The 26,462-nt window shown below is 43.0% G+C and overlaps 1 protein-coding gene across 1 annotated transcript; it reads left to right on the top strand.

Annotated features, from left to right (window-relative positions):
- Nucleotides 1–26,462, top strand: atp1a3a (ATPase Na+/K+ transporting subunit alpha 3a). The gene is made up of 23 exons (XM_061059480.1): nucleotides 1–365; nucleotides 10,564–10,677; nucleotides 12,735–12,794; nucleotides 13,036–13,239; nucleotides 14,196–14,309; nucleotides 14,680–14,814; nucleotides 15,305–15,422; nucleotides 16,693–16,781; nucleotides 16,923–17,102; nucleotides 18,932–19,130; nucleotides 19,791–20,035; nucleotides 20,166–20,358; nucleotides 20,465–20,640; nucleotides 20,885–21,021; nucleotides 21,199–21,349; nucleotides 21,466–21,634; nucleotides 21,832–21,986; nucleotides 22,764–22,887; nucleotides 23,084–23,229; nucleotides 23,369–23,499; nucleotides 23,911–24,012; nucleotides 24,824–24,915; nucleotides 25,372–26,462. Exons 1-23 carry the CDS (start codon nucleotides 360–362, stop codon nucleotides 25,398–25,400), a joined length of 3,069 nt encoding a protein of 1,022 aa, XP_060915463.1. The 5' UTR covers nucleotides 1–359; the 3' UTR covers nucleotides 25,401–26,462.

Below are 26,462 nucleotides of genomic sequence, written 5' to 3'. Positions count from 1 at the left end.
TTCCAACGGCATCATTTCGCCTCACAGGGAGACGGTTGGTGAGGTATCACCAACTACAACGACTCATTTTTAACAATTTGAGTCCAAAAATTTAATTTTTTGACTCTTCAGCTGAAAGAGGGGCAGCTCTGCCTCTGTGTTTCATTTAAAATTGCCTTGTAAAGTTATCTTATCACCGTTCCGGTTTTAATCACGATAGTTTTGGATATTATCTATCTAACACATAGACACATTCTCTCTCTGTCGTCATAGCAACATCTGAAGGGAGACATTTTTCTCCTCATTATCTACAGTTTCTGGTTTGAATCCAGCCTTAAAACAGACTCATCTTCTGAGGAGAGCCGACTGACACCGCCAAGATGGGGGTAAGAGCTTCATTTCATTTTATTTATTGAGCTAATGTAGTAAAAAAATGACGGTTCTGTCACTGCTAGCTGCGCTGAGTGGATTTTGAAACGTCAATGGAAAGTCCGCGTTTCTGTTCAGGAAAGGGTTAAAACGAAAAGAGGCACAGGTGTGGTGTTAAAATGACATTGGACATGGTTGGATAGGTGTGTTTAGTTTAAGCCATGGACGAATCCGCGTTGTTTCATGATTTGTCATTATCTGTCAAGCGGATCTACTTTCTCTCGGAACGCACTACTTGCACGTTTGTGATCAATACGCTGCAGGGTGTGATTATAATTAAATGAAATGATAATAGAGGGGAGGCTATTTGCCTTTTTTTCAGAGGAATGTGCGCCAGATTTGTCCGTATCAGAAGCATCCAGAACCGGAGCAAGGTGGTTCCAAGTTAAATGAACATTTTCTCCATGAGCATTTCAATTTCTCTCATTTTAGAAGCACTAAATTACACATTAATAATACAGATATTTGCTTTAAGCCTCATAATATCCATTTTCCAGCTGGAAAATCCTAGGGTTTTTTTCAGCTGTTAGAATCAATGGAGTGATCATTTACAAACACAGCCTTCTAGGTTTGAGAAAATGATAATTTAACATTCCGATAGTTGGATTCCTGATCATTACAGCTTAAACATACTGATCATCTCCAGTTGTAAAGCTGTCTGAGAAGCCTTTAAGCACCAATGTGCGTTCAGCCTATTTCTGTTTCACTATAAATAAGCTATCGATATTATTTGTATAAATTGAATCGCATGTATTTGTGTTGGAGGGGCAGAGAGACGTGCTGCTTCGTCCCTCGGTTCCAAAATGCCAGATTACACCGACTCAACATCTGGCAGCAGGACCGCTGGACCTGCTGCAGGCGATTGAGGAAATTCACAGCTCTTAAGCACACGATTAGTAGGACTGCATAATGACACTGACGAGTCGAAGCAGAAATGAAATCGATTGTATAAAATATGCAGGTGAAGCGCGCAATTACGCACAGTAGGGAACATGCAGCTGGTCCTGATAAAAGCAGCCCAGACTGTCAGTCCACTAAGTCTGACAGCAAACAAATCGTGGCTATAAATGTGTGCATGTCTGTATGTGTGTTACATATCAAGGGAGTTAAAAGAGAGTCATACATTCACAATTCGAAATATGAGAATGCAAAGTGGTAAATCAAGATCAACAGTGGGCGTGGGCTGGGAATGAAAATCAGGCAGGCTCTGATTCTTCCCCAGTCTCTCTACATTTGTTCATTCAGAAATGACATAATGCGCTGGTACGTCATGTTGCTGTGACTGGCATTGCTAGGCTTGGTAAGGATGTAGAAGCAGAGCAGGTGTGGGTACCAAATGGGCACAGACAAGTGCGTCAAAATGGTTCCTCGGCTTTGGTCAGCCCCCCCCCCCCCCCCTTTGCCCCCACAAATATCAGGTTGGGCGGCTGTTGGTATAGAGTCGTTGCCTCTCAACCGGAAGGTGGAGGGTTCGATCCCCAGCTAAGCAACATGTCAGATGTCTCCTTGGGCAAGGCACTTAACCCCGCATTGCTCCTGCTGCTTCAGTGGCGGTGTATGAATGGATTAGTACTTACTCTCTGATGTACGTCGCTTTGGATAAAAGCATCTGCTAAGTGAATTGTAACATTGTATCAAAGAATGGGTCCCAAAGTGCTCTCCACAAACATAGACACAGCCAACACCTCCACTGTCTCATTTTACCTAATCTAAAAAAACTCCCTGATGTGATGTGTCGTGTCAGGTCATTAAGGACTCTAAATTTAGACTTAGACTCCATGATGTCATTTCTGCTGAAAAATCACTGATACCTCTCTGTGTTGTAAAGTAAAGCCTTGTATTGCTTTATGGGATGCTGTGTTTTACTTTGCTGATGCTACCATGTACTTTATCGCTCACAGTGTCATGATGCATCACTGCTAATGGAGTGTGATGGGCAGGGGTTTCTTCCTCTGCTCCACATCCGAGTTGGGGGTGGGATTGGGATGAGAGGGCAGTAGAAATGGTGACTCTCTGTCACGGATTGCGATGCTGTCCACTCAAACGCCTGAGGGGGAAACCGCTCTGAACTTCAACGTCAGAGTGGAGGAGGAGAGGGGGGTGTGTGTGTGTGTGTGGAAGTGGAAACTCCCATGTTAGGGCTGGGATTTGCCAAGGGGAGGGGAGTGGAAAGAGAGAGGATAGATATTTAGGTGAAATGGGCTTAAGTGGGGGAGGGGGAGGGAACCACAAGAGAGGAAGTTCAGTTCAGACAACGCGCCATTTGATCCGCGCCTATCGATTGATGAGGGCAGTTGATGCAGGAGGCGATGATCAGTACTCTGAGTGAGAGGATGAGAGGTAGAGATGAAACAAAGGTCAGACACAGGTGGCCTCAAGGGGAGATCCTGTTTAGTGGAAAACTGTCTGAGATCCAGTGATTGACACTGAATGATGGAGTGAGAGAGACAGCGTAACAGAGAGAGAGAGATGGAGACCGTGAGTCACCTTGAGAAGGATGGAGCAGTGAAGGAATGTAGGAAGAGATGCTGCTCGCGTCACAGATGTCACAGATGAAGGAGCAATGGTAGAGCTGGAGGAGAAAAACAGGGAGATGAAGAGTGAGATGCAGAATAGATATACAAGGATGAATACCTCTGCTGATATCCCATAATGCACTTTGGTGCGTAAGCTTCTCAGAACCAATCACTGTGGGGGATGGATGGTGTGTGGTTTGGCACTGTTGATATATGAGTGTGAGGAAGGTGGCTCTCTGAGGACTAAACCGACTTTCATTCATGATAAAGCTGATGTTTCACTCAGTAGCTCTCTGTGTCATCGAAATCAGAACACACAATCATTCATCAGTATGTGTGACTGTGTGCCCAGGTATCTGCTAAGAGTACTTTACTGTTATGATAATTTGTAATACATTTTACCTAATGAAATGAAAGCAGCTTCTGCAAATGGGATACTAAACCGAACCTTATTCCAAGTTTGGTATGTTGTGCAACCCCAAGGACTGTAAAAGTAGACCCCCTCTTTGATGTGGATTGTGCGCCGATCATCACTGATTGCTGCACAAATCATTTCCTGTGGTAACAAGGTTTCCTATGGTAACAAGGTTTCCCAAGGTTTTTTTTTTTTTAGATTTAATGTCATTAATCTCTTAAATATTTTTTTTTGTGAGAGGTCTAAAACTTTAGATGGCACTGTGTGACATGTCTGAATACTTCATCAAGTCTACTCTCTCCAGTTAGCATTGTGTGATTTAATTTTTGTGAATTTGTTTGTTCATTCAAGGCAGTTAAGTCTGAGAATAATGTACTCAGTCACATACTGGGAGTGGAAAAATAAATAAGAAGATGGAGAGATATGAATTCAAGGACATTTTGGCTTCAAGTTGAGAAATGCAGACGATAGTTGGCAGGGGGAAAAACAGTTATGAGGCAACATGCAAGAAATGCAAAAAAGCTTTTAAATTGGGACAATGGGAATCAAAGCTGTTGAATCCCACATGAAATCCTAGAGTCATCGACACTTTGTGCTGTAAAAATGATATTAATTTTTCTTTGTTTGGGTCTTAAAAAGTCTGCAGCAACCCTGAGTACATAATGAGTTTATGAGCTGCAGCATAATATGAGTCAGCTTTCACTTTTTTTCAGATCATACTGCAGGTTCAATGTGCAGTTGATTGAATGATGATCCCCTTGTTGCGTAACTGTTTGTTCATTTGTAATTTATAAATCTTTCTTGGCAGAGGAGCCAGAAGTCATAACACATTAAATGGCTCTCAGCGCTAATTAAACCAGTCAAACTGGCATGCCCACAGTACAGTGTTGCAGAGACGTACTGCCCACTGACTTTACAAATCAATAAGAGAGCAAACCGCCTGTGGCTCTAGTCTGTGAACAACATTTTTAAAAAACTGGATCACTGGGGGTGCCCTCACTGCTCCAGTGTTAATATGAATGCAGCTTTGGGGAATTGAAATAAGCTCAGTAAAATGCTCAAAGACAAAAACATTAAACTGGTTTGTACGGATACAGAGGAGTACAACAGACATTATTTCTAATGTGTCATTCTGGCAGACTTCTATGGATTAAATCTGTAGGGGTTAGCCTGCGTAATGGAGTACTTACTTTGGATGTAAGTAATTATTTCTACCTATCGTCTGTTTTGTTTTTGTACATATCATACTGTAGAGGGGTCAATATTGATTTCAGACTGAATCATAACCATCTTAAAACTCCTCACTGGAGCTTTATGGAGCTTTCAGCAAGTTAGTGGGATTTCTTGAGAAATCATCCAGATGAAAACTAAACTACAAACATGAGGAATTAGATTTAGAAGAGAGTGTGCAGTAAAATTGAAGGCTAACATGTGAGCATTTACTGAAGATACAGCTTATTACAGGGTTAGCTTTAAATGTTATCATCACGTTTCCCTTTTGGTCAAAACTGGGAGTGAAGATGGCTGTCCTGTCGGCCCACCTCAGAGCAGCCAATGGGGAGTGAGGCATGAAAAAGCCTGTTGTATGCTGTCCTCAAATCAGCACCTCCTTTTTTCCAGTACTTAAATACTCTAGAATAATTTAAGGTGAAGTCCCAAATATAGAATTTACTCAAAATGCCCAGCCATAGATGAAGCTGAGTTTATGATTTCATATCCAACTTGTGTTTTCATCAAAGTGTAATCCTCTCAGCCACACTTGGATCTCTGAATATGACTTATTATAGATTAAATATACTGCATTGTGTTTGTCATTGTATTCACGCTGTATATGTTCTCATGCTCATGGTCTCTGTTGCGTAATCGTTTCAGTGTGTAAATATTTCAGTACTACTTAGTCTCCTACTTTCACTCATTAGTTTCTGTTTGTGTGTTACATTCTGGATTTATTGTTAAAACCACTGATCAGGGTTGTCTAATGTCATTGATCTGTTCGCCATGCATTTTGATTAGGGCATTTCCTGTGAGCTCACTCTGACATCACTTCCTTTTGGCTTGGTGACAAAGATGTGAAGGGTAATTGGTCGTTTTCCGTACTAAGATAACATAAGATAACATCACGTTAAGTGTATAATCAATTAAAAAATCAAACCTCCCCATCCCGCCTTCCCCTCCTCTATACTTATGTAGATGGACCCAGTGGAATGGCTGTTGCTAGGAGACCACACATCCCCTATCTATCAACTCATTGGAAGTAGACGCAGTCAATCTGATTCGCTGCCATTTTCTATTCTCAGACATGCTGCAATTCAGGAGGTGACACACGCACAGAATCTCTAGACTGACAGCCATCGAGGCGTCCTCTGTTCAAATGTTTCACAGAATCAAATGAAAAAACAAGTCAGGCTGATCCGTCATATCTCCAGCTGAACCATTCTGTTAGGACGATCAACTTAGTCTGTAGTGGGACTTTTTTGTTTCCATGTGAAGTCAACCTTCAACAGTTTGAGCCACTTGTGAGGAAAGTTAGTGTCTCATTGAAAAGGTGGAGGAAAGCCAAGATGAAAGGGGATTCCGCTTATCCTCCAGAGAGAAAAAAGGTGACATGACATACTTCACATCGGTGGCTTCACATCCTGTGCCATGCAGAGCGCTGTAGAGAAAGATTTGTACCGGCTTTAACAAAGTTTAACGTTTGTTTAAAGAGGAATAGACCTCTTCAGATAACTCTGCTGAGTTAATGTAAGTGACAGCTCGGCTCGCAGTCTCTCCAGACATTAACATAGCTAACTTATCAACTGTCCGACTTCTTCAGGCTACTGTCATCACTCCTCAACATACTGTGATAAATATTTACACTGATAGATCGCAATCATATCTGTTGGTAATGCTCAGCCCTCGTGTGGCTTTTATCTGACATAGTCTCTGGAATCACAAACATCAGGTGAAAACACAGCATCATCATCACGATGTCTGCATCACCACTCAGACGGTCTCCTCGTGATTAAACCTCGGTGCAGATGAGTAGAGCGGAGAAACAGATGGGCAGCACGGAGGGAGGAGAATGTAAACAAAGTGGGAGGGTGAGGGGAGGGGCAGGGGATGGAGGACCCCTCTTACTGTGTGTGTGTGTGTGTGTGTGTGTGTGTGTGTGTGTGCATGCGTGCGTGTGTGTGTGTGCGTAGCAGTCCAGCAGTAGTTTCTAGGTCGCTCAGTCCACTGATCTGTACCATAATCCATTTCTTTATGTGTGCCATTACGATGATCCACCATGGCATCCTCCACTGAAGGCAGAAATATCTTTCATTCAAAACCTCTTGAGACCAAATTATGATATTTTAGTCACTGGAACATCATCAGATTTAGTTAAAAAAATAGGCTAAGTGTGAGCCCTTACAGTTCGGAGCTGCTGATTGGTGTGTGAATCATCCTGTAGTTAGATAGCAGCAGAGCTAACAGGCAGCAATCTGCTGTTTTCAGCTAAGATTGCTAAACTAAGTTTGACTTGTTTTTATTAATGTCAGATCATGTTAAAGGTTTATTTTGGGGGCTTTTTAAGCCTTCATTCAGAGACAGGGCAGTAGATAGAGTCAGAAATCAGGAAGAGAGAGCGTTGGGAATAACATGGGGGACAGGAGCCACAGGACCTTTCGAGGACCTCAGCCTCTGCATACAGGGCACGCAAACCAACAACCAGTTTTTGTTTGTTGAAAAGTTTATGAAATATTTAGGTCCATTTTCAAAACTGTTCATTCATTTCTTTGTACTCCAACTTGAATGCATGGATCAAAATGTTGCTGTTGGATGTCCGAGATTTGTTCAAGTGATTTCAGCAGATTAAAAATGGCTTATCCAGGCTTCCTTAGACCTGCTGTGGTGCCCTGAGCTGCAGACCAGGCAGGATAGATAGAGCAGCAGATAGAGCTGACTAGAGCTCAGCACACAACATGTGGAGGCTGCTGAGACCTCCTCAGGTTTTACAGTGTGAGATTACACAGAGAACAGACACAGGAGGGGCTTTGTGCTGGATTCTGTTTAATACTTGTTTCAGTGTAGGGGGGGGGGGGGGGGGGGGGGGGCGCTGAGAGCATTTCTTCTCATCGCACTGCGTTTTGTGCATAATAATTACTGCTCAAGTGGAATAAAGATATGATCTGATGTTCTTTTTTGAATCAACGGTGAGGCATTCAGGAAATTAGGCAATATTCTCACTCTGATTTTATACAGTAATGTCCTTGAAAGTCCATGCCTATGAATTTCTCCCTTAATAATTAAGAATTCCTTTACTACACTTTACCCTGTCCGTCTTTCTTTCATTGAATGGTTTAATTATTTATGTGACTCATTGAAGCTGAGGAGATTTCTTTGCAGTTCATTTTCGGCAGGAAATTAACAAAACGATCGATAGCATCAACCCAGAGGAAGATAATTGCTCTGGCTCGCAACACTAAAAGACGACTAAACTAATCTGACTGTAGCAATTCATATTTGGAGTTTATTGCATTCACCAGTGTTCAGTTCGGATCTGTTGGGCTTCTATGACTTCATGTATCATTTGATGCTGCTGCACTGATGAGTCATTTACATGCTTGAATTGGTCTTGTCGCCTCTGCAGTCATCATGCTGAATGGATGTGTGCACACACGAGCAAGAGGGCAGGAAATAGAGGAATGGAAGTGGCAGTTGTCTGAAAAAAAGACATCATTAGGCCTACACCATGCATCATGGCGGGACATTATAACTGACCCGCTGGCCGGAGAGCACCATTGAAAGACTCCAGGCCAGCTTATTGCACGTTCCACTGGCCAACTCAGGCCATTTACAATGCATCTTAAAAACAGAAAAAACTAAAAATTGTTTTCCTGTGAGATAATCTCTTTAATGAATGCTAAATATTTACGTTAATAAGCGCCCATGTGCACGTTTGTGGTAGTTGAAAGGCAGCAGCTGCAGACAGCTTCACTGCTGTCACTCCTGGAGCGTGATCACTGCACTCACATTGTACACTCAGACACTGATTGTAGCAAAGGTTTTCCTCTCATAAACTAGTGTGTTTTTTTTTGTTTTTGTTAAACAACCAGTTCACAAAAGCTGGCCAAAAATGTACATTAAAAGAAAATAAATCAACAGAAGAGATGAGGGAGAGTGACAGAGTATGAAGTCAGAAGAGAGAGAAAGTTTCATCGTCTCTGGAGAGATCGCTGGACTTGGCTGAAACACAAAGCAGCTTATATTGAGGTCTTTTCCCAAATCTGACAGTCAGTGCCGACAAGTAGGGTGAGTGGAGAAAAGTTAAAGTAGTTTGACTTCTATTTTCTGGATTCAAAAAGTTCCTGGGTCAGTGGTTACAATGACCTTGAAAAGCCACCGGCCCAAAGTGAAAGTGACAAAATAACTAAATGTCATCCCCTGATGCACACTTAAACGTTGTCCAGTATTGTGATGATGTGATTTCTGATAAATGTATTAGTCTGACAGTTTCAAAGTTTTTTGTTGCTGCTCTTTAAAAGAAATTGATAGCAGCTGATCTGAAGGCAGCTGACTGCAAGCCTGAAGACATGTTTTTACGGCCGATTTCTCAGATTCTTTACAGAGCAGTGATTAGGTTTTATTGTCAAGGATAACTGAAGTTATTTGTGAAATGTTTGATTTTAAGTTGTGGATTTAAAACAGAAAAACATCTGTTAGGATGTTAACATTTATTTTATTCAAGCACTAAAGGAAGAAGATTAAAAACAGGTGGTAGAAACGTTACTTCTACATTCTCTGCCGTCCTGTTTTTCTTACCTTTAGTTCTATTTACAAATCCATGAGTAGGATGTTACACAGTTCAACCAAAACATGTAAAACATTTTTCTCAGAACTGAGTTTTACCCAAAGTCCATGTGAGTATAATAATAACTACCGTATGTTGTCTTTTATAACTAAAGATACATGAAGTTTTAATGAGACTGGGATGTGATTGAGTGTTTGTTTAAACACTCTAAAATCTATTCTGTTCATTTATAGCAGAAAGATGAATTCAGAATGTTTTTAGAAATGTAAATAAGTGAATGAGAGGCTGGGATTGAAAAAGAGAGAGAGAGAGAGAGAGTGATGGCGAGGGATTACTGCTGTTCAGTGGGTTAATCTGTCAGTGTAGTAAACAGCAGTAATCTCATGGCCTGCTGGACGCGTCTACCGGGGGAACACTGCACCTCCAGACAGATGGCAACACACACACACACACAGACCCATAAACATGCTGTGCATACGGATTCAAACACACACAATAACAAACATGGACAAATGCTCATGTTTGCAGTCAGGCAGAAGACAAACAGGCTGAGGTCTCCACAGCGAGGAGCACGGTGCTGCAGTGGTTAGTGCTGTTGCCTCACAGCGAGGAGGTTCCTGCTTTCTGCCCTGATCCTTCACCCTAACGATGCTTTATATGTTCTTCTTCTCTGACTCAGTAGCTGTGTACTTGGACTGAACAGCAGTAGTCTAAATAGTAGTGATGTAATCTGCAGATGAAGTGGACCTCTTGAGACAGGCCTGCGCTGTAAGGATGCCGGATCTAATCATGAAGTGTCGAGTTCCCCTCCAACACCAGGGGATTACATCTAATTAGGATCCCAATGTAGATGTTGTGACTGGGTCAGAAAACGAAAAGAAAAGTCAGCCAGGCATGATCTGAAAAACTTTATTTTGTAATAATCTGTGGGATTCCTTAGTGATAATGGAGTTTCTGGCAGGACGTCCCGTTTCCATAAAAGTCTCCTCCAAAATGGATGGACCACATAGTTTAACCCCTGAAAAAATACTTTGTACATACTTTTCGTATCCAAAGTTAGCGTCTCTCTAAAACTCTTCAGCAGGACTTAAGAGACTGTAACCCGAGCTGCTGAAAACTTTGAGCTTGTATTTCTGATAACTGCAGATTTAGAGCTGTGATGACATATCCTTCATATCACCGTCAAAAGGTTTAGTGGTTTGAAATGGTTTTATTTTATCCTGACAGAAAACTCTTTTAATGTCGAGCATGCAACCCAAGGTTTCTTTGGTTGGCTCGCTTTGTTGTGATCCTATTTCATTCTTGTTTGGGCTGTTTTTGTGTCACATATTGTGATGTTTGATCTCCTTTTGTTTCTATCAGAGAACAGTGTCAGCCATTAAGCTTAAATCATGATGCAGTACTACAACAGGACCAGTTTCAGTGACCTTGTGTTTGTGTTGTTGCAGTATGGACGGTCGGACAGCTACCGCGTGGCCACCACGCAGGACAAGGATGAGAAGGAGTCGCCCAAGAAGAAGGGAGGCAAGGATCTGGATGACCTTAAAAAGGAAGTTCCCATAGTAAGTACACTGTGTCGCGGTCCTCTGACCTCACTGCGGACTGGAACATGTTGTTTCTTTCATATACTTGGAAAACTAGAACTGTGACATAGAAATACTCAAACATCTTACTTAAATCAAAGCTTCACTAATCAGGTGTGATAAAAAGCCAGGCCAAGTCCAGGCTGCGCAGTGAAGAGTTCATAGATGGAGTATCCCGGCCTCCCTCCAGCTTTCTAAAAGCAACGATCCAGCCGTAATATAATCCCCCAGTTTAAAAAGACGTGGAGTTCAGACGGTTCAGTTTGAGGTGAGAGCATAGGCGGAAATCACGGGGGGGACATGGGGGACCGGACCCAGTATTCATGTCATCATAAACATGTCATTTTGAGTGATATAATAATATGCATTGAAAACAGTTGTGCAAAGACGCAAAACAATTTGTTTTTATACGTTTTTAAAGATCAGGTCCCCCTTGCCTGACAGTGGTTTGGTCCACTGCTGAAACCACCTGTCCCCCCCCCCCCCCCCCCCCCCCCCCCCCCAACACACCGCAGCGCATGTACCTACTACAGCGAGTGTCTGTGGAGCAGAGCGGCACAAGTTGGTGATGATCGCCAACTTTCTCCAAATATACCCCGAGGAAAGTGAGCTTTGTTCTTGAACTGTTTGGACTACAAGCACAAACAAGGTCTCTTTAGAAAGCTAACACTCCGCAGATTGTTAAAATTCTCAAAAACATTAAAACACGCAAACTGTTGTTGAAATAAGACCGGCCATCGCCACAGACCACAGTCTGTTTGGAGTTAAACACGTTCTTTTATCTGCAGGGATTACAGTTCACCGTCGCTACAAAAGACTTCTGTCAGTTTCACAATCGTATACTTAGTCTCAGTGCCAATCAGAAGCTGAGGACAAATGCTCCAAAATGCTCTAAAAAAAGCTTAATTTGCATGTTACAATAGTTAAATTTAAATAGTTAAATTTTTTCCAGACCCCCCTCCACGCATTTCTTTTGTATCTTGTTATATATTTTACATCTCTAAGTTTGCTAAAACACACGACCAGACTTCATGTGTTAGAAGAAGCCAGTTCTGTCGAGATGTGTTTCATTGATTGAAGCTCTATATTAACATATTAATAGTTGTGAGAACTATTGTAACTATTTTTATAGTTATTTTAAAGTTTTTAAGATGTTTAGGGTTTCCTCTTTATACATTTAATACCAGTTTGTTTGGCCTTTCTTGATAAAACAATACTTTTTATGGCTGCTTTGGTGTCCCCCTCAGGAATGGCTCTTTAAAATTAATCATGTTAGTTGTCCCCCCCAATAATTAAGTGAGATATCCGCCCTTGGGTGAGAGGGCGCTTTAATCCTGTTGTGGAGGATTTCCTCCTGAACAGGGCAAGAAGCCAAACCCTTAGGAATCCCTCAGTTCTAAAACCATATGAGATCAGTCAGATACTTTATAAAATACCAGAGTCTCTTTGAGGATAATATGTATTTTACATTTAAACTTTTTTCTCTAAACTACATACACATATACAAGTTGTTTCGGGGTTAGTTTATCTTAATCTGACAGTGAATGAGTTTGATCTCCTGCTTTGGATCATAATAAGTCATCAAACTGTCAGTAAAGCAAAGTATGAAGCTTCCACATGTGACACAACTATGTTTGCTGTAAAATTCATTTTCTTGATCTGTTTGGATTTCGATTCAACAAAGGACAAATAAGTCGCCTTCCTGATCAGTTATTTCGTTCTCTGAAAAAAGCTTCTCCCCCTCCCAAGATCATCACAAATCAAACAGTGAAGACAGGAAATACAGCCTTTTTTCAGTATTGAGATTAAAGCTTTGAAAAAAGTTGATGTGCTTTATTGTGTTGCGTATGAATAATTATCCGTTAGTTAGGAAAAGTGAGCGAGAAGCAAAGTTTGAACACAAATAGAAAATAATACAAAACGATCCTTTGATTCCACGCTCGAGGAACAGAAGAAATACTGGTCATTACACTAAAGCATGTCAGGAGTTTAAGAACATACAGCATGTCATTTAGTCCACTCTTTCTTTCTTCTAGACTGAACACAAAATGTCTGTCGAGGAGGTTTGCCGGAAATACAGCACTGATATCGTCCAGGTGAGTTCTTCAGATCAGAAATACTTCCTGCTTTGATCCATCTGTGCATGCTTATGGATGTCCAATTTACAACTTCTACTTCCTCCTCTTACTTATGTACCCTCTGTTCCTTATTTTCTTATTCTCTGTGCTTCTTCCCCTTTTCCTTTCTTTCATCCTTCACTCTCTTCAAACCTCTGCGTTGCTCTCTTGCTTCTGCTCCTCCATCTTTCTTCCTTCACATTCCCTCTGCCCCTCTCAGGGTTTGACTAATGCCAAGGCAGCGGAGTACCTGGCCAGGGATGGTCCCAACGCCCTGACCCCACCCCCCACCACCCCAGAGTGGGTCAAGTTCTGTCGCCAGCTGTTCGGTGGCTTCTCCATCCTGCTGTGGATCGGCGCCATCCTCTGCTTTTTGGCCTACGCCATCCAGGCTGCCACAGAGGACGAGCCTGCCGGAGATAATGTAAGTGGAAAGTTGTTAAATGGATGATGATGTTATGATGAATCATCAGCTCGCAGCTGTTACATCTGAGAGAGTCCAGATATCAAAAAGCACCAGAGGGGGTAAACACTTAGAGAGCGATGAGCTGCTGCTCGTTCATGTGTGCTCCCAGACCTCCAGCACATCAGTCAGAAAAAAAAACTGCTGAGTCACTCATCCTCAGGGATTCTGCTGTGTCAGTGATAAAGTTTGTGTCAGCAGTTTGTCCAAGTCATGCCAGCTGACCCATCTTCAGTTTGTCAGACGCCATCCTGCTAACATTTGTTTTTGGCGAGCCACCAGGGGTGTATGACTCATGGCGTTGATAATGACAGGCTAAGAGGAGGGTGTTCATGGGTCAGCTCTGTTTCATGTCAGGTCAGAGCGCTGAGGATAAACGGCCATGACACAGTCAGTATGAAAAGATACTTGGATCAGACCGCCAGGGGATGACTCGGGGTCAAAGACAGTGAGGAGTCAGCATGAGTGGCCAAGACTGTAACACACTGCCAGAAAGTAAATCACACTCTGATAGCGTGCTACGCTTATGTCAGATGGTACGGGACAGAGATGGGAGTGCTCTACCGGAGGATTAGACTAGTGATCCATCCAAACATGAGAAGATAGACACACGGGCAAAGTCCTAAAACCAGCAACAGAAAACAGATGGAAAACCTACAAGAGAATGAGTCCAAATCAATCAGTAACGTAATTAAATAAAGGCTAAAAATTATCAGGTTATTTCTGAAAAATCAAACTTTATTGAAGCCTTAACTTCCTGAATTAGCTTCCTTACCTCTTCCACTCTTCCAAAGTCTATGTTTGCCATCAACAATGATAGTTTTTATGTGTTTGTCTCTTCACTGATCGATTGTTCTCCTCCATTGGGATACATGTTTGGATGATGCTGACGTTTCTTTGCTCTCTTCTCTCTGTAGCTGTACCTGGGTATCGTGCTGTCAGCTGTCGTCATCATCACCGGCTGCTTCTCCTACTTCCAGGAGGCCAAGAGCTCTAAGATCATGGAGTCCTTTAAGAACATGGTTCCTCAGGTACTGGACCCTTTAATTTGTTCATTCAGGAGTTTGTTATGAGTTGTTGTTTTGGTAAGGGTTTTTTGATTACGACATTCAAAGCACCCAAAAGCAACCTTTTGAAGCACTCTGGTTGGATGTAGTTTAAATATGAAGTTATTCAAAAGTTCCTTGGCGGACTGAGACTCTGTGAATAATGGTCTAAAGTAATGATGGAAACGTTGCGGGTGTATTAAAAGAGGAATTACAGGTGTTGATTAAAATGGAAAATTCTATATTTACGACACTGCTTGTTCAGTATCTGTCACAGCTTTCACACAATTTTTTTCTTGTCTGCATGCTTTAGTTTCCACACCACACTCATGCTGTTTGACCTTTTCTTTCCCAGCAAGCCCTGGTGATCCGTGAGGGAGAGAAGATGCAGATCAATGCTGAGCAGGTGGTGGCAGGAGACCTGGTGGAGGTGAAGGGAGGAGACAGGATCCCCGCTGACCTCCGCATCATCTCCTCCCACGGCTGCAAGGTGAGAAACAGACACAGATTAACTCCTATGATTATAAAAACCTGAGGAGAAACCGTGTATGGCTTGTGTGTTTACCTGCCCCGGGGATGCAGATGGAACCTAGCTAATCAGCTAAATCTGGTGCAATGTATCTCCACTAAAAAATTAAATTAGATGAATGTATTCTGTAAATGATCCCTAACAAACTGAACAATAAACTAAACTAATCTCACGCTATAAAGATGACATTTTTGAATATAAAATGATCCTGCTTCATGGACTGTTTACCTCAATGCTGTTCAAGTCCTGGTTTTTCTCCAGATTTTTATCAAATTAAATGTCTGGATGAAAAAGAAACACAAACAGTGATTAGCAAACATTAAACATAAACAATCATTAATTAAAAAGAAAGACAGAAAACACATCCCCTGTCTCTATCCTGCTCTTAAGCTTCTCACTCCCTTCCTCTCTTACATACATTCACTGAAACGGTTTCTTCCTCTCCGTCCAGGTGGACAACTCCTCCCTGACTGGTGAATCAGAGCCCCAGACCAGGTCACCTGACTGTACCCATGACAACCCACTGGAGACCCGTAACATCGCCTTCTTCTCCACCAACTGTGTCGAGGGTGAGACCTAAAACCTAAATCCTCCTTGAACCCATATTCATAACTGTGAGGGGTGCCCCCCCCCCCCCCCCCCCTTACTCGTGTAAACATGGCTGTATTTGCATGTGTGACCATTCATAGGGCTGCCTCGCATGTTTGTATTGTTCCGGTTCAGCGAGTCAAATAGTCGTGCAAACAAAGACGCCTCATTTTAGCTTCTGCTGTAGGCCACAGTGGGGGGGTTGTCACGGTAAACATGACCTCATTTAACCTTTAATCTGTTTCACTCTAGTTCATCATGTTACTGGTAGGGTTACTGGGAGAGTTAAAGCATGCTCCTCATGGTGGTGGAAACAAAAACAATGATGTATGCTGCCCTCTGGTGGAAACATACGGACATTGCATTTTTGTAGTAACTCCAGCCAGCATCTTCCTGTCAAATCTGTCCTTCAAAGAAAAAACAAGAAAATCTCCAAGGCTCTCTCTTTTAAACAGTTATGGTGCATTTGTTTATGGCATGGTCATGTGGACTTTAAAAATACACTTCATGTCTTCATCAGGAGCTTAAATATTCAGAACACTCAAAGACACAGAAAAACAAAACAATGAAAACAATACAAAAAAAATAGTCTGAGAGAAGGAGGATGAGAGTTTGTTAGTGGTTGTAGGTGAAGTTGAAGAGGGATTTCTTGAAGGTGGCGATTGAGGGGGGGTCTGATGTTTTTTGGGAATGAGTTCCCGAGGGTGGGAACAGCAGTGGAGAAGGCCCTGTCCTCCCAGGGTCGATAGCTGGTCCTACAGGGGGGAGACAGGAGATCTGCATCATCAGACCTGAGAGTGTGGATGAGAGGGTGCTGGTGGAGGAGCTCTGACAGGTAGGGGGGAGCCAGGTGATTGAGGGCATTATAGGTGATAATAAGAAGTTTGAAGTGGATACGCTTGGTGGGTTGGGGAGACATAGGAGGTTATGAAGGAGTGGGGTGATGAGTGTGAGCAGCAGAATTCTGGATATATTGTAGTTTCTTGAGTTTTCTTGTGGTATACTTAACTCTCTGGTTTAATGAGGATCTTGATTTGGTTGAGTTTTTAGGTGTACACCCCCTCTGCAGGCCACACCCACCGCTCCAAGTGGAAATTTCCAACTGTTTGAGTCTACTAGAAAGGACTCAGTGTCCCATCTGTTTGACTTCCTGATGGAGGCTTGGTGCTGAAACGCGTCAAATTGCGTTTTAATCTTCAATCATTTTACTGAAGTTCTACTGAACCCGCTCCCTCTCCTCTCTTTCTTCAGGAACCGCTCGTGGTATCGTTGTGTGCACCGGTGACCACACAGTGATGGGCCGCATCGCCACTCTCACCTCAGGCCTGGAGACTGGCAAGGTACCACACTGATGATTAATCATTGTCCAACGATACTCTGAGCTTTCAGATACTTATTCTTAACAAGGTTTGACATATAAGTATTCACATGCACAGTATTCACATCCATCAGATTCCTCAATCACTCCTTCTACTCTTCAGACTCCCATTGCTAAGGAGATTGAGCACTTCATCCACATCATCACCGGTGTGGCCGTCTTCCTCGGCGTGTCCTTCTTCATCCTGTCAATCGTCCTTGGGTACAGCTGGTTGGAGGCCGTGATCTTCCTCATCGGTATCATTGTGGCCAATGTGCCCGAGGGACTGCTGGCCACCGTCACTGTGAGTCCAAAGAGACATGAGAAAGTGTGTGTGTGTGTGTGTGTGTGTGTGTCTGTGTGTGTGTGTGTGTGTGTGTGTGTGTGTGTGTGCGTGTGCGTGTGTGTGTGTGTGTGTGTGTGCGCATGTGCGTGTGTATGTGAGGTTATTTGGAGGACAGGCAGTTCTTTTTTTGTTGATGTTCTTGTATTTTTTTGTATCTTAGAAGTTCCAACTTGTTTCACTGATCATATTGTTTTTTTTAAATCCTCAGAGTATCATGAAAAGTGTTTTTGTTTCTCTCTGTGTAAACAGAACCAACCCAAAAGCATTGACGTTACAACTAGACCCTGTATATAGATTGTTTTAGTCCATAAATAAGCAGCTCTGTAAAGATATTTAGTGATAAGGGAATCATCTTGCATATTTAAAGAAACCACCGGTTGGTGCAATAAATCATTTTTGTATTTTTTTTTTAATTGAGAAGAAATGACTTTTGTGACTCGTCTGTGAAACCAAAGTTTACATCGGTTTACTTCATACAGCTGTTTGCTTTTGACTCTCCCTCAAAGCTCAAACTCCTGCTGCATTTCGTTATCAGATAACAACAACTTCCTTAATTAGAAATGTCAACAAACATCCTGACAGACGAGCGTGACAGTCGTGAATATTTCAATTGTGGATGGACTTCCTGTCGTCATAGACTTACATTCATTTGGAAGCGCAGCTACCCCTCTCCCGGTTGCAGCATCAGTGATATATCTGCCACCCTGGCCAGTGAGTCAGGAGAGTTCATTTCAGACTCTGCTCATGATTGTTGTTATTTTAGCTATAATGAATCACTGAGTCGTCCTAAAAGAAAGTGTGAACGATAAGAATCCCTCATCAATTTGTGGTTTCATCCATGTCTGGTCGTGTACAGTGTTCTGGCTTATGTTGTGTTTGCTGTGTGATTTGTGTGTCTCTGCTTCCCGTGTCTCTGTGCGCGAGTCTCTTTCTGGAATATGTTGTGATGTTGTAAATCTGTGTGCATCTCTGTGTATTTCTGTGCATTAACATTCTCTCAGTGTCCGTTTGTGTTTCTGTGGTGATATTCTCTCTGTTTGTAAATCTTTCTTTCCATCACTCTCTCTCTCTCTCTCTCTCTCTCTCTCTCTCTCTCTCTCTCTCTCTCTCTCTCTCCCTCTCTCTCAGTGCAGACCCATATGTGTTTGTGAGTGTCCCTCTCTCTCTCCATCATCCTCTGTGTATGTCCCTCTCTCTCTCTCTCTTCCAGGCCAGTCGCGGTGCTGTCTGCAATGACATCGTCTAGCTAATGTAATGATATTAGGCTATAATGACTGAATTTGGCCTCCTCTGCTTGGCCTTGGCTAGTTCTGTTTGGCCCATGGGTCCTGCCGTACCTGGCATGATGACATATTATGCACCGCTGCTCTGCTTCACAGCTTCATTGGTCATGCTTCATATTCTCTCTGCATCGCTGTCTTGGCTGCGTTTTTTAATTGATAGGTTTCAGTTTTTTAGTGCATTTTGCTGTAGAGGGATAAACTGCGAGGAGGATGAACATCTCCAGGTGTCAGGGCTGTTTGCTTTCTGGGTTTGGTTAAATATATATATCGGGTACAATATGGCACTGGTTGCCAGCTCTTTGGCAGAAATGTAACACCTGGAGATGATCACCTGTGCTGTAAAGTTTCCACATGGATACTAATTATTTTTTCTCTTTCTCTTTTGGTTTGTTTTTTATTCCCTCCTTTTGTCTTATTCTACCATCAACAACTTCCTTCCTGCTGTCTTTCCGTCTCTTCTCTGCCATCCCTCGGGTTCTTCCTTTTCCCTGGTCTGTCTCTCAGGTGTGTCTGACGCTGACTGCTAAACGAATGGCTCGTAAAAACTGCCTGGTAAAGAACTTGGAGGCTGTGGAAACTCTCGGCTCCACCTCAACCATCTGCTCGGACAAGACGGGCACTCTGACCCAGAACAGGATGACTGTGGCCCACATGTGGTTCGACAACCAGATCCATGAGGCCGACACCACTGAGGACCAGTCTGGTGAGTTTTTCCTCTCTCTCTTCAAAATATAAAAGAACATCATACCCTCAGTTTCTCTAAAGCAGTATGATGGACCGGTCTGGATCCTATAACTAGAACTGGTGAATGTTCATGAAATGTACGTTCTGTTAAAACCTCAAACTCCTCAATGTTATGATCTGATCGTGGCCTGATCGTGTGGATGTGAATCCACATGACTGATGAGATCTGAACCTAGCTGCTATGTTGTCCATGTTATTGACGGCCTGAATGTTTTATGTAAAGAGCTGCAGCTAAGGCGGACTTTAAGCCTCCTGGAGACCAGCTACAACTTGCCTGTCAGTCAGATTATCTATGCTCCGATTTATCCAATTTATCCAATAACTCTTTGCCCTAATACATTAAAAAACAAATGAGTTATTAAAAAAATCACTCCCTGCACAGTTTGTACCAGGCTGCAAACATGTTCAGTTCAGCTGTAATGAGGAGCCAGCCTCAGGTGGACACTTAAAGAACTGCAGTTTTGTTCACTTCTTTCAACAGCAGAGGTCACTGCTTGATCACAACCCTCAGAGTAGAACAACAGGTTTCTTTCTCAGTGTCTGAGGTGACTCAACACACCTGTGACTGTAATGGAATGAGACCCCTAATCAACATATTTGATGTTTTCTTGTTTTCTAGGCTCCTCCTTTGACAAAAGCTCCATGACGTGGGTGTCTCTTGCCCGTGTTGCTGCTCTGTGTAACCGTGCTGTGTTCAAGGCTGCTCAGGATACTCTGCCGATCCTGAAGCGGGATGTTGCCGGCGATGCCTCTGAGTCCGCCCTGCTGAAGTGTATCGAGCTGTCCTGTGGCTCCGTCAAAGCCATGAGGGAAAAGAACAAGAAGGTGGCCGAGATCCCCTTCAACTCCACCAACAAGTACCAGGTTTGTCCCCTTTGCTCACTCATGTGGCTAAAAAAACATTCAAACCTTTGATTGAAACTGATAATAAATCGAATAAACAACATTCTTCTTAAACGGTTCTCATACTAACACTAATCTGTGTTTTCATCAGCTCTCAATTCATGAAGGCGAGGATGAAAGCGATAACCGCTACCTGCTGGTGATGAAGGGAGCCCCAGAGAGGATTCTGGACCGCTGCTCCACCATCATGGTGCAGGGCAAAGAGAACCCAATGGACGACGAGCTGAAGGAGGCTTTCCAGAACGCCTACATGGAGCTAGGAGGACTTGGAGAGAGAGTGCTGGGTAAGGAAGACACAAGATGATAAAACAACGACCGTGATGGCATGTCTCTTGTCTTTATGTCTACAGTCATGTCATGTTCCACTTTCATCCCTGTTTCCCCCCTCAGGTTTCTGCCACCTGTTCATGCCAGAGGATAAGTATCCCAAAGGTTTCGCTTTCGACACAGATGACGTCAACTTCCAGACAGACAACCTTTGCTTTGTGGGCCTCATGTCCATGATCGACCCTCCCCGCGCTGCTGTGCCCGACGCTGTAGGCAAATGCCGCTCAGCTGGCATCAAGGTGGGCCCCTTTCAAAGCTGGCATTTAAAGGACTTTAAAAGATGAAAAAAGCGAGGAAAACTATCACGCACATTCAAGAGGAAATTCATAGTTCATAGCACAGCACGTCTCTCCTAACTTCCATTTTTTACTTCCTCTTACCTTCCCGTCAATGTTCTCTTCAACCTTTTCAATCTGTGCCTCCTCTTAACTGTCCCTTAATATCGTCTTTCTCATCTCCCCTTTATCTTCTTATTGTCTTCAGGTCATTATGGTGACTGGTGACCACCCAATCACAGCCAAGGCCATTGCCAAGGGCGTGGGCATCATCTCTGAGGGTAATGAGACGGTGGAAGACATTGCTGCACGTCTCAACATCCCCGTCAGCCAGGTCAACCCGAGGTAAGACCCAAAGCACTACATGAACACGCTGCTCCACACAAGTCGCTGTAGTACTGCAGGTTAGCAGTGGATTTTTAAAATGCTTTAGAGCTGGAGTCGTTAACTTTTCTTTTTCTCATAAAATGACCTTTTTGTGATAACATACAGGAATGTCTTTGCTCGATCTGTGTTGTGTAGGGATGCCAAGGCCTGTGTGATCCACGGTACGGACCTGAAAGACCTCACCCAGGATCAGATGGACGATATTTTGAGGAACCACACCGAGATTGTCTTTGCCAGAACTTCCCCACAGCAGAAACTCATCATTGTAGAGGGCTGCCAGAGACAGGTACGCTTACATGCATTTTTAAAATGGACCTGTAAGGAGTGCATGTAATGAAATAAGTTTAAGACACACTGAAGGGAGAATGAAACCAAAAACTTTTTATTTTCAATCTCTGTCAGGGTGCAATCGTGGCCGTGACAGGTGACGGTGTGAACGACTCCCCTGCCCTGAAGAAGGCCGACATCGGGGTTGCCATGGGAATCTCTGGCTCAGACGTGTCCAAACAGGCTGCAGACATGATCCTGCTGGATGATAACTTTGCCTCCATCGTCACTGGAGTAGAAGAGGGTGAGGGGAGGAGAGGCAGTACATGAGCAGTAAATGTTTAACAGGAGAAATGCTGTTAGGTCTATTTCAGTCTTGTTAGCAACGTTGTTTTATAAATATATAAGGCTAGCCGTGTTGACTCGGTTTAGAGTTTGGTCATTGAGGTTACCCGTGTTCAGCAGCTTGTATGTATCAACGCACCACCTTCCTCTTCACAGGCCGTTTGATCTTTGACAACCTGAAGAAGTCCATCGCATACACTCTGACCAGCAACATCCCAGAGATCACCCCCTTCCTGTTCTTCATCCTGGTCAACATCCCTCTGCCTCTGGGCACCATCACCATCCTCTGCATCGACCTGGGAACAGACATGGTAAGAGACATAAGCAAATACAGATGCTAATGAGTTAGAGGTGGAACTACACACTCAGCTCTATTAAATGTTTGCATGGTTGATTTTTAAACATTCATGCACAATGAGCCAGTGAAGCTCAGCTGGTCACATGTCAGACCGGTAAACAGATGGCAAAAAATGATCTCATTATCGGACAACACACACAGGGTCAGTAAAATAAGTATATGTATATTCTGCTTCATAAGTCATAACATGCATTGGAAATAAAGGCATATAATTAGATATTTAGATACTATACCAGATTGTAAAAATCCAGTTAGGGAGTTGTAAAGGATAGTTATTAATGAAATGTTAAAAGTGATTCAGATAAAAGGGAAAGACAACCTCCGGAGAAATCCTGAAACAACAAAACTGTGAGCCAAGTTTTGTGAAAACACTTAAGTCACTTTATGCCTGTAGCTTTAGCAAACCCTACAAACACCAATAGAATGGACAGAAACATTAAGTTGAACATAATCTACCTTTTTATCACATTTATTAACGTGCCTCGTCACCATAAAGGAACATAATTTATAATTCAGTATCACTATGAAAAATAAAACCATAAAGGAAGCTTCAATGTTATTCCTGAAGAGTATGTACCCAAAAGGGACACTAGGTGGCAGCGTGGGACCAGTTTTCATACATTAAACCGGTGGCATGTTTTAATAAACCAGAGCAAAGTTTACCCCGAAAATAAACATAACTGATACCTGAAATGATAAATCAAAGCCATTTAACTTCCTCGTCTGTCAGGTTCCAGCCATCTCTCTCGCCTATGAAGCAGCAGAGAGTGACATCATGAAGCGTCAGCCCAGGAACCCACAGAGGGACAAGCTTGTCAACGAGAGGCTCATCAGCATCGCCTACGGACAAATCGGTAGCTGCCACTTTTATGTTTTTAACAAACTGCAAACGGTGTGAAAAGTGTCCATTCTTTGTGTCATTTTGGCATATCAGCATGCCAGACCGTGTCTTAGATTGGAGTCTTAATCTGTGGTATGAGGTGTGTTTGCTTATTTTTACGGCTGTTAAGGATCACCATGTAAATGACTTAACTCTCCGTCTGTCTGCAGGTATGATCCAAGCTCTCGGAGGCTTCTTCGCCTATTTTGTCATCATGGCTGAAAACGGTTTCCTGCCGTCGGTTCTCGTCGGCATTCGGCTGAACTGGGACGATCGCTCCACCAATGATCTGGAGGACAGCTACGGCCAGCAATGGGTAAGAAACCAAACCAGTGTTCTCCTGCTATACTGATGCTTATCCTGACGGTTCATCTGTGTTTAAAGTGATATGTTAGAAGCTCACATTGTTGTGTTTTACTGATTTAAAAAAAACATCGTTCCCTCTCCCGTTTCAGACCTACGAGCAGCGTAAGATCGTGGAGTTCACGTGCCACACGGCCTTCTTTGTCAGTATCGTGGTGGTGCAGTGGGCAGATGTCATCATCTGTAAGACCAGACGTAACTCTGTGTTCCAGCAAGGCATGAAGTAAGTCATAATAAACATCTGCTATGAGTTTATCTGAACAACATGGTCTCTTAGACGGCTGTGTTGAGCCTCAGCGTTGACCTGAAAGAGACTTTTTGAGACCAGTGAACAACTTGATGTAGCTTTTAACAGCCAGTGAGTGACTTTCATTCAGCATATCAAACATTATTTCTGTACTTGCTGCACATTTGTGGAAGCAGAATGTATGACGAGGCACAGAAGCTGAGATACTGGAGCTTCTAAGACGTTCATGTAGTAACTGATGCAGTCAGCTGTTCATATAAAGATCCTTGAACTCAGAGAACAGTTCCTTCTGTCTTTAAGTATTTCCTCTCTGCCTCCTCACCTCTAACTTGACTTATCCGTCCGCTGTAGTTAACTCTCTCCTGTCTGCTTTTTGTTTTCCTGCAGGAATAAGATTTTGATCTTCGGCCTGTTTGAGGAAACGGCTCTGGCTGCTTTCTTGTCTTACACCCCGGGCATGGACCTGGCACTACGGATGTATCCACTCAAGTAAGAGAAGTCACACAAACATCAAGAGGACGAGCAAAAAGCAAATCAACAAATCAACACAGTACAGTCAGGGGGAGAGCAGTTTCCATGTTGACTGATAGCCTATTGAAGATTTTTAGTCTCTGCACACTTTTATCAGTCAAGTTTTTTTAGACGCAGTATTTTATGGAATCTGAAAATTATTTAAGTCACATTTTTAAAACTGCTAAATTAAAGCGAGATGATCCCGTTTGATAAACCTTTGATATATCAATCTAATAATCACTCGCTCAAAGGGAGAAACTTTGTGCTAACAGCCGTATCCGTTCTGAATTAAACACTGCTATCACATGAGGTGCCAGATAGCCTAGTGGTTATGTCGCGCCCTCGATGTACAGATGCTGTAGTCCTCTCTGCAGCGGGTTTGAGTCCGACCTCTGCCCTTTGCTGCATGTCAACCCCCTCTCTCTCCTCCCAACACTTCCTGTCTCTCTTCAGCTGTCCTATCTAATAAAAGCAAAAATAAGACTTGAAAAGAAATGCAAACTCATTACAAATGTAATGTTTTCTACAGTAACCAGCAGAGCTGCGATTGTCTTAGTGACTGATCAGCTAACAGTACGGTTAGCTTTAAGGGTTGTAGTTCTGATTTGTAGTCCTCTGTGCTCACTGTAATAGAAGAAGAAGAACACTATTTTAATGTCAGTCACTGTGCAGTTATACATGATTCACATAAACCAAATACTGCGTCCTTTAAGAACCTTGTTCAGTCTCAGAGTTTAGCCCTCACTCTGTCACTCGCCCTCCTTCTCTCTCCCTCTCTCTCTCTCAGGCCCAGCTGGTGGTTCTGTGCGTTCCCGTACAGTTTCCTCATCTTTGTTTACGATGAGATCCGAAAACTCATCCTGCGCCGAAACCCAGGAGGTAACACATCACACACACACACACACACACACACACACACACGTATATACACTCCACACCTACATGTTTAAACACGCTTCATTCAGTGTCAGCCTGCAGCTTAGTAAAGAAAGAGAGAAAATATAACACGTTTCACACTTAAAAATCTCTCTTAATAATATTTTTAAGTTGATTTCAAGAAGCTGAAAATCTGCAGTGAATCAAAAGACCCGATTTAATAACAAACCAGTGATGATGTTTCTCTAATAATCATTCAATACAAAGATCAATAGTCTGTTTAAAACACAACTTCATCCATTAAACACTTTAAAGGCAGAGGTATAAAATCAGTTATTTATAGTTTGAATATTCAGCTGATTATGTCAATCACTTAATGTCTCTGATCGTTAACTCTTCTCCTTTTCTCTCTTTTTTATTCTTGTTTCCCTCTTTCCTCTCTCCTCTTCTTCTCTGCAGGATGGGTGGAAAAAGAAACATACTATTAAATGATCAAATCATCATTAACCTCTCATCCTCCCTTCTCTCTCTCTCCTCCCTCCCTTCTCTCCTGTCACACCACTCTCAAACTTTACAAGACAACTGTTTACGTCTCTTCTTCACTCTCTCATCCTCATCTCCCAAAGAAACAAAAAAATCAAACGCCAAGAAAGACGGCGAGTGGACCAAAGACAGAGGAGGAGGAGGGAAGGGGGAGTGATGAGTTTATAAATCCTCCCCGTCCTCTCTCTTCCTCTGTCCTCTTTTTTCTATCTAAAGTATTTACAGCTTTAGTCTGCCAGTGCTCAAACTACACCACCGTGTAGTTCTGATAAAGATTACAGTCACCAAATTAAAGACAAAAACGTGACTGTTCCAGTGGGATCACTCGCCCCGAGCAGAACAACAACATGGCAGCTCCCGTCTAGACTACCAAAACTAGCATGTGGCTCCAAGTGGACCAACAGCATCCAGCTCTTTGATCACTGCCATTTCCTACCATCCACCTGCTGCGACTGAGCTTCTCTCTCTTTTTCTATTTCAACTCACTGCCAATCTTCTACTGCCGCTCGCTCTGTCTCCTCCTCTTCTCCCACCTTCTCTGTCAATAAAGAATCTCACCTTTAAACTTAAGCACTCACAAAATGTCCCCTCCCCCCTCCCTCCTCCCTCCCACCTCCCCTCCTCCCTCTCTCGTGTTATTTTCTGCTTGTGTTGTTGTTTTCTAAAAGACGACTGGGTGTTTTTTAAGAGACAAAATTGTCTTTAAAGTTTTTTTCTTTCTTCTTTTTTAAAGTCCAGCGGGGGTCTAAGAGCTGCTTGTTTTCATTCAGACATGACAAAGCACACCGTCTCTCCCTCCTCTTCCTCTCCTCTCAAATTCCCCCTCCTCCCCCTGCCTGTCGATCTGTCCGTTCGTCTGTTTGTGAACACCGTGCAAACCCTCCGTCCTCCTAAACCTCTTCCCACCTTCACTACCTGCCTCCTCTTATTCTCCCTACTCCCCTCCCTCCCCGTAACCTCCCCCCCCCCCAACCCCACCCAAACTCACCCCTGTGAAAAAAATACAA

The sequence above is a fragment of the Labrus mixtus genome, chromosome 16, assembly GCF_963584025.1.
Source record: "Labrus mixtus chromosome 16, fLabMix1.1, whole genome shotgun sequence".
NCBI classification, from domain to species: Eukaryota; Metazoa; Chordata; class Actinopteri; order Labriformes; family Labridae; genus Labrus; species Labrus mixtus.
Note: the sequence above shows the minus strand (reverse complement) of the source record. Positions and strands in the feature narration are given on the sequence as shown.

Coding starts and splice junctions, on each gene's coding strand:
- atp1a3a (XM_061059480.1), top strand. Junction 15,423..16,692: donor CTCCACCAACTGTGTCGAGG/GTGAGACCTAAA, acceptor CTCTTTCTTCAG/GAACCGCTCGTGGTATCGTT. Junction 22,888..23,083: donor CATCGCCTACGGACAAATCG/GTAGCTGCCACT, acceptor GTCTGTCTGCAG/GTATGATCCAAGCTCTCGGA.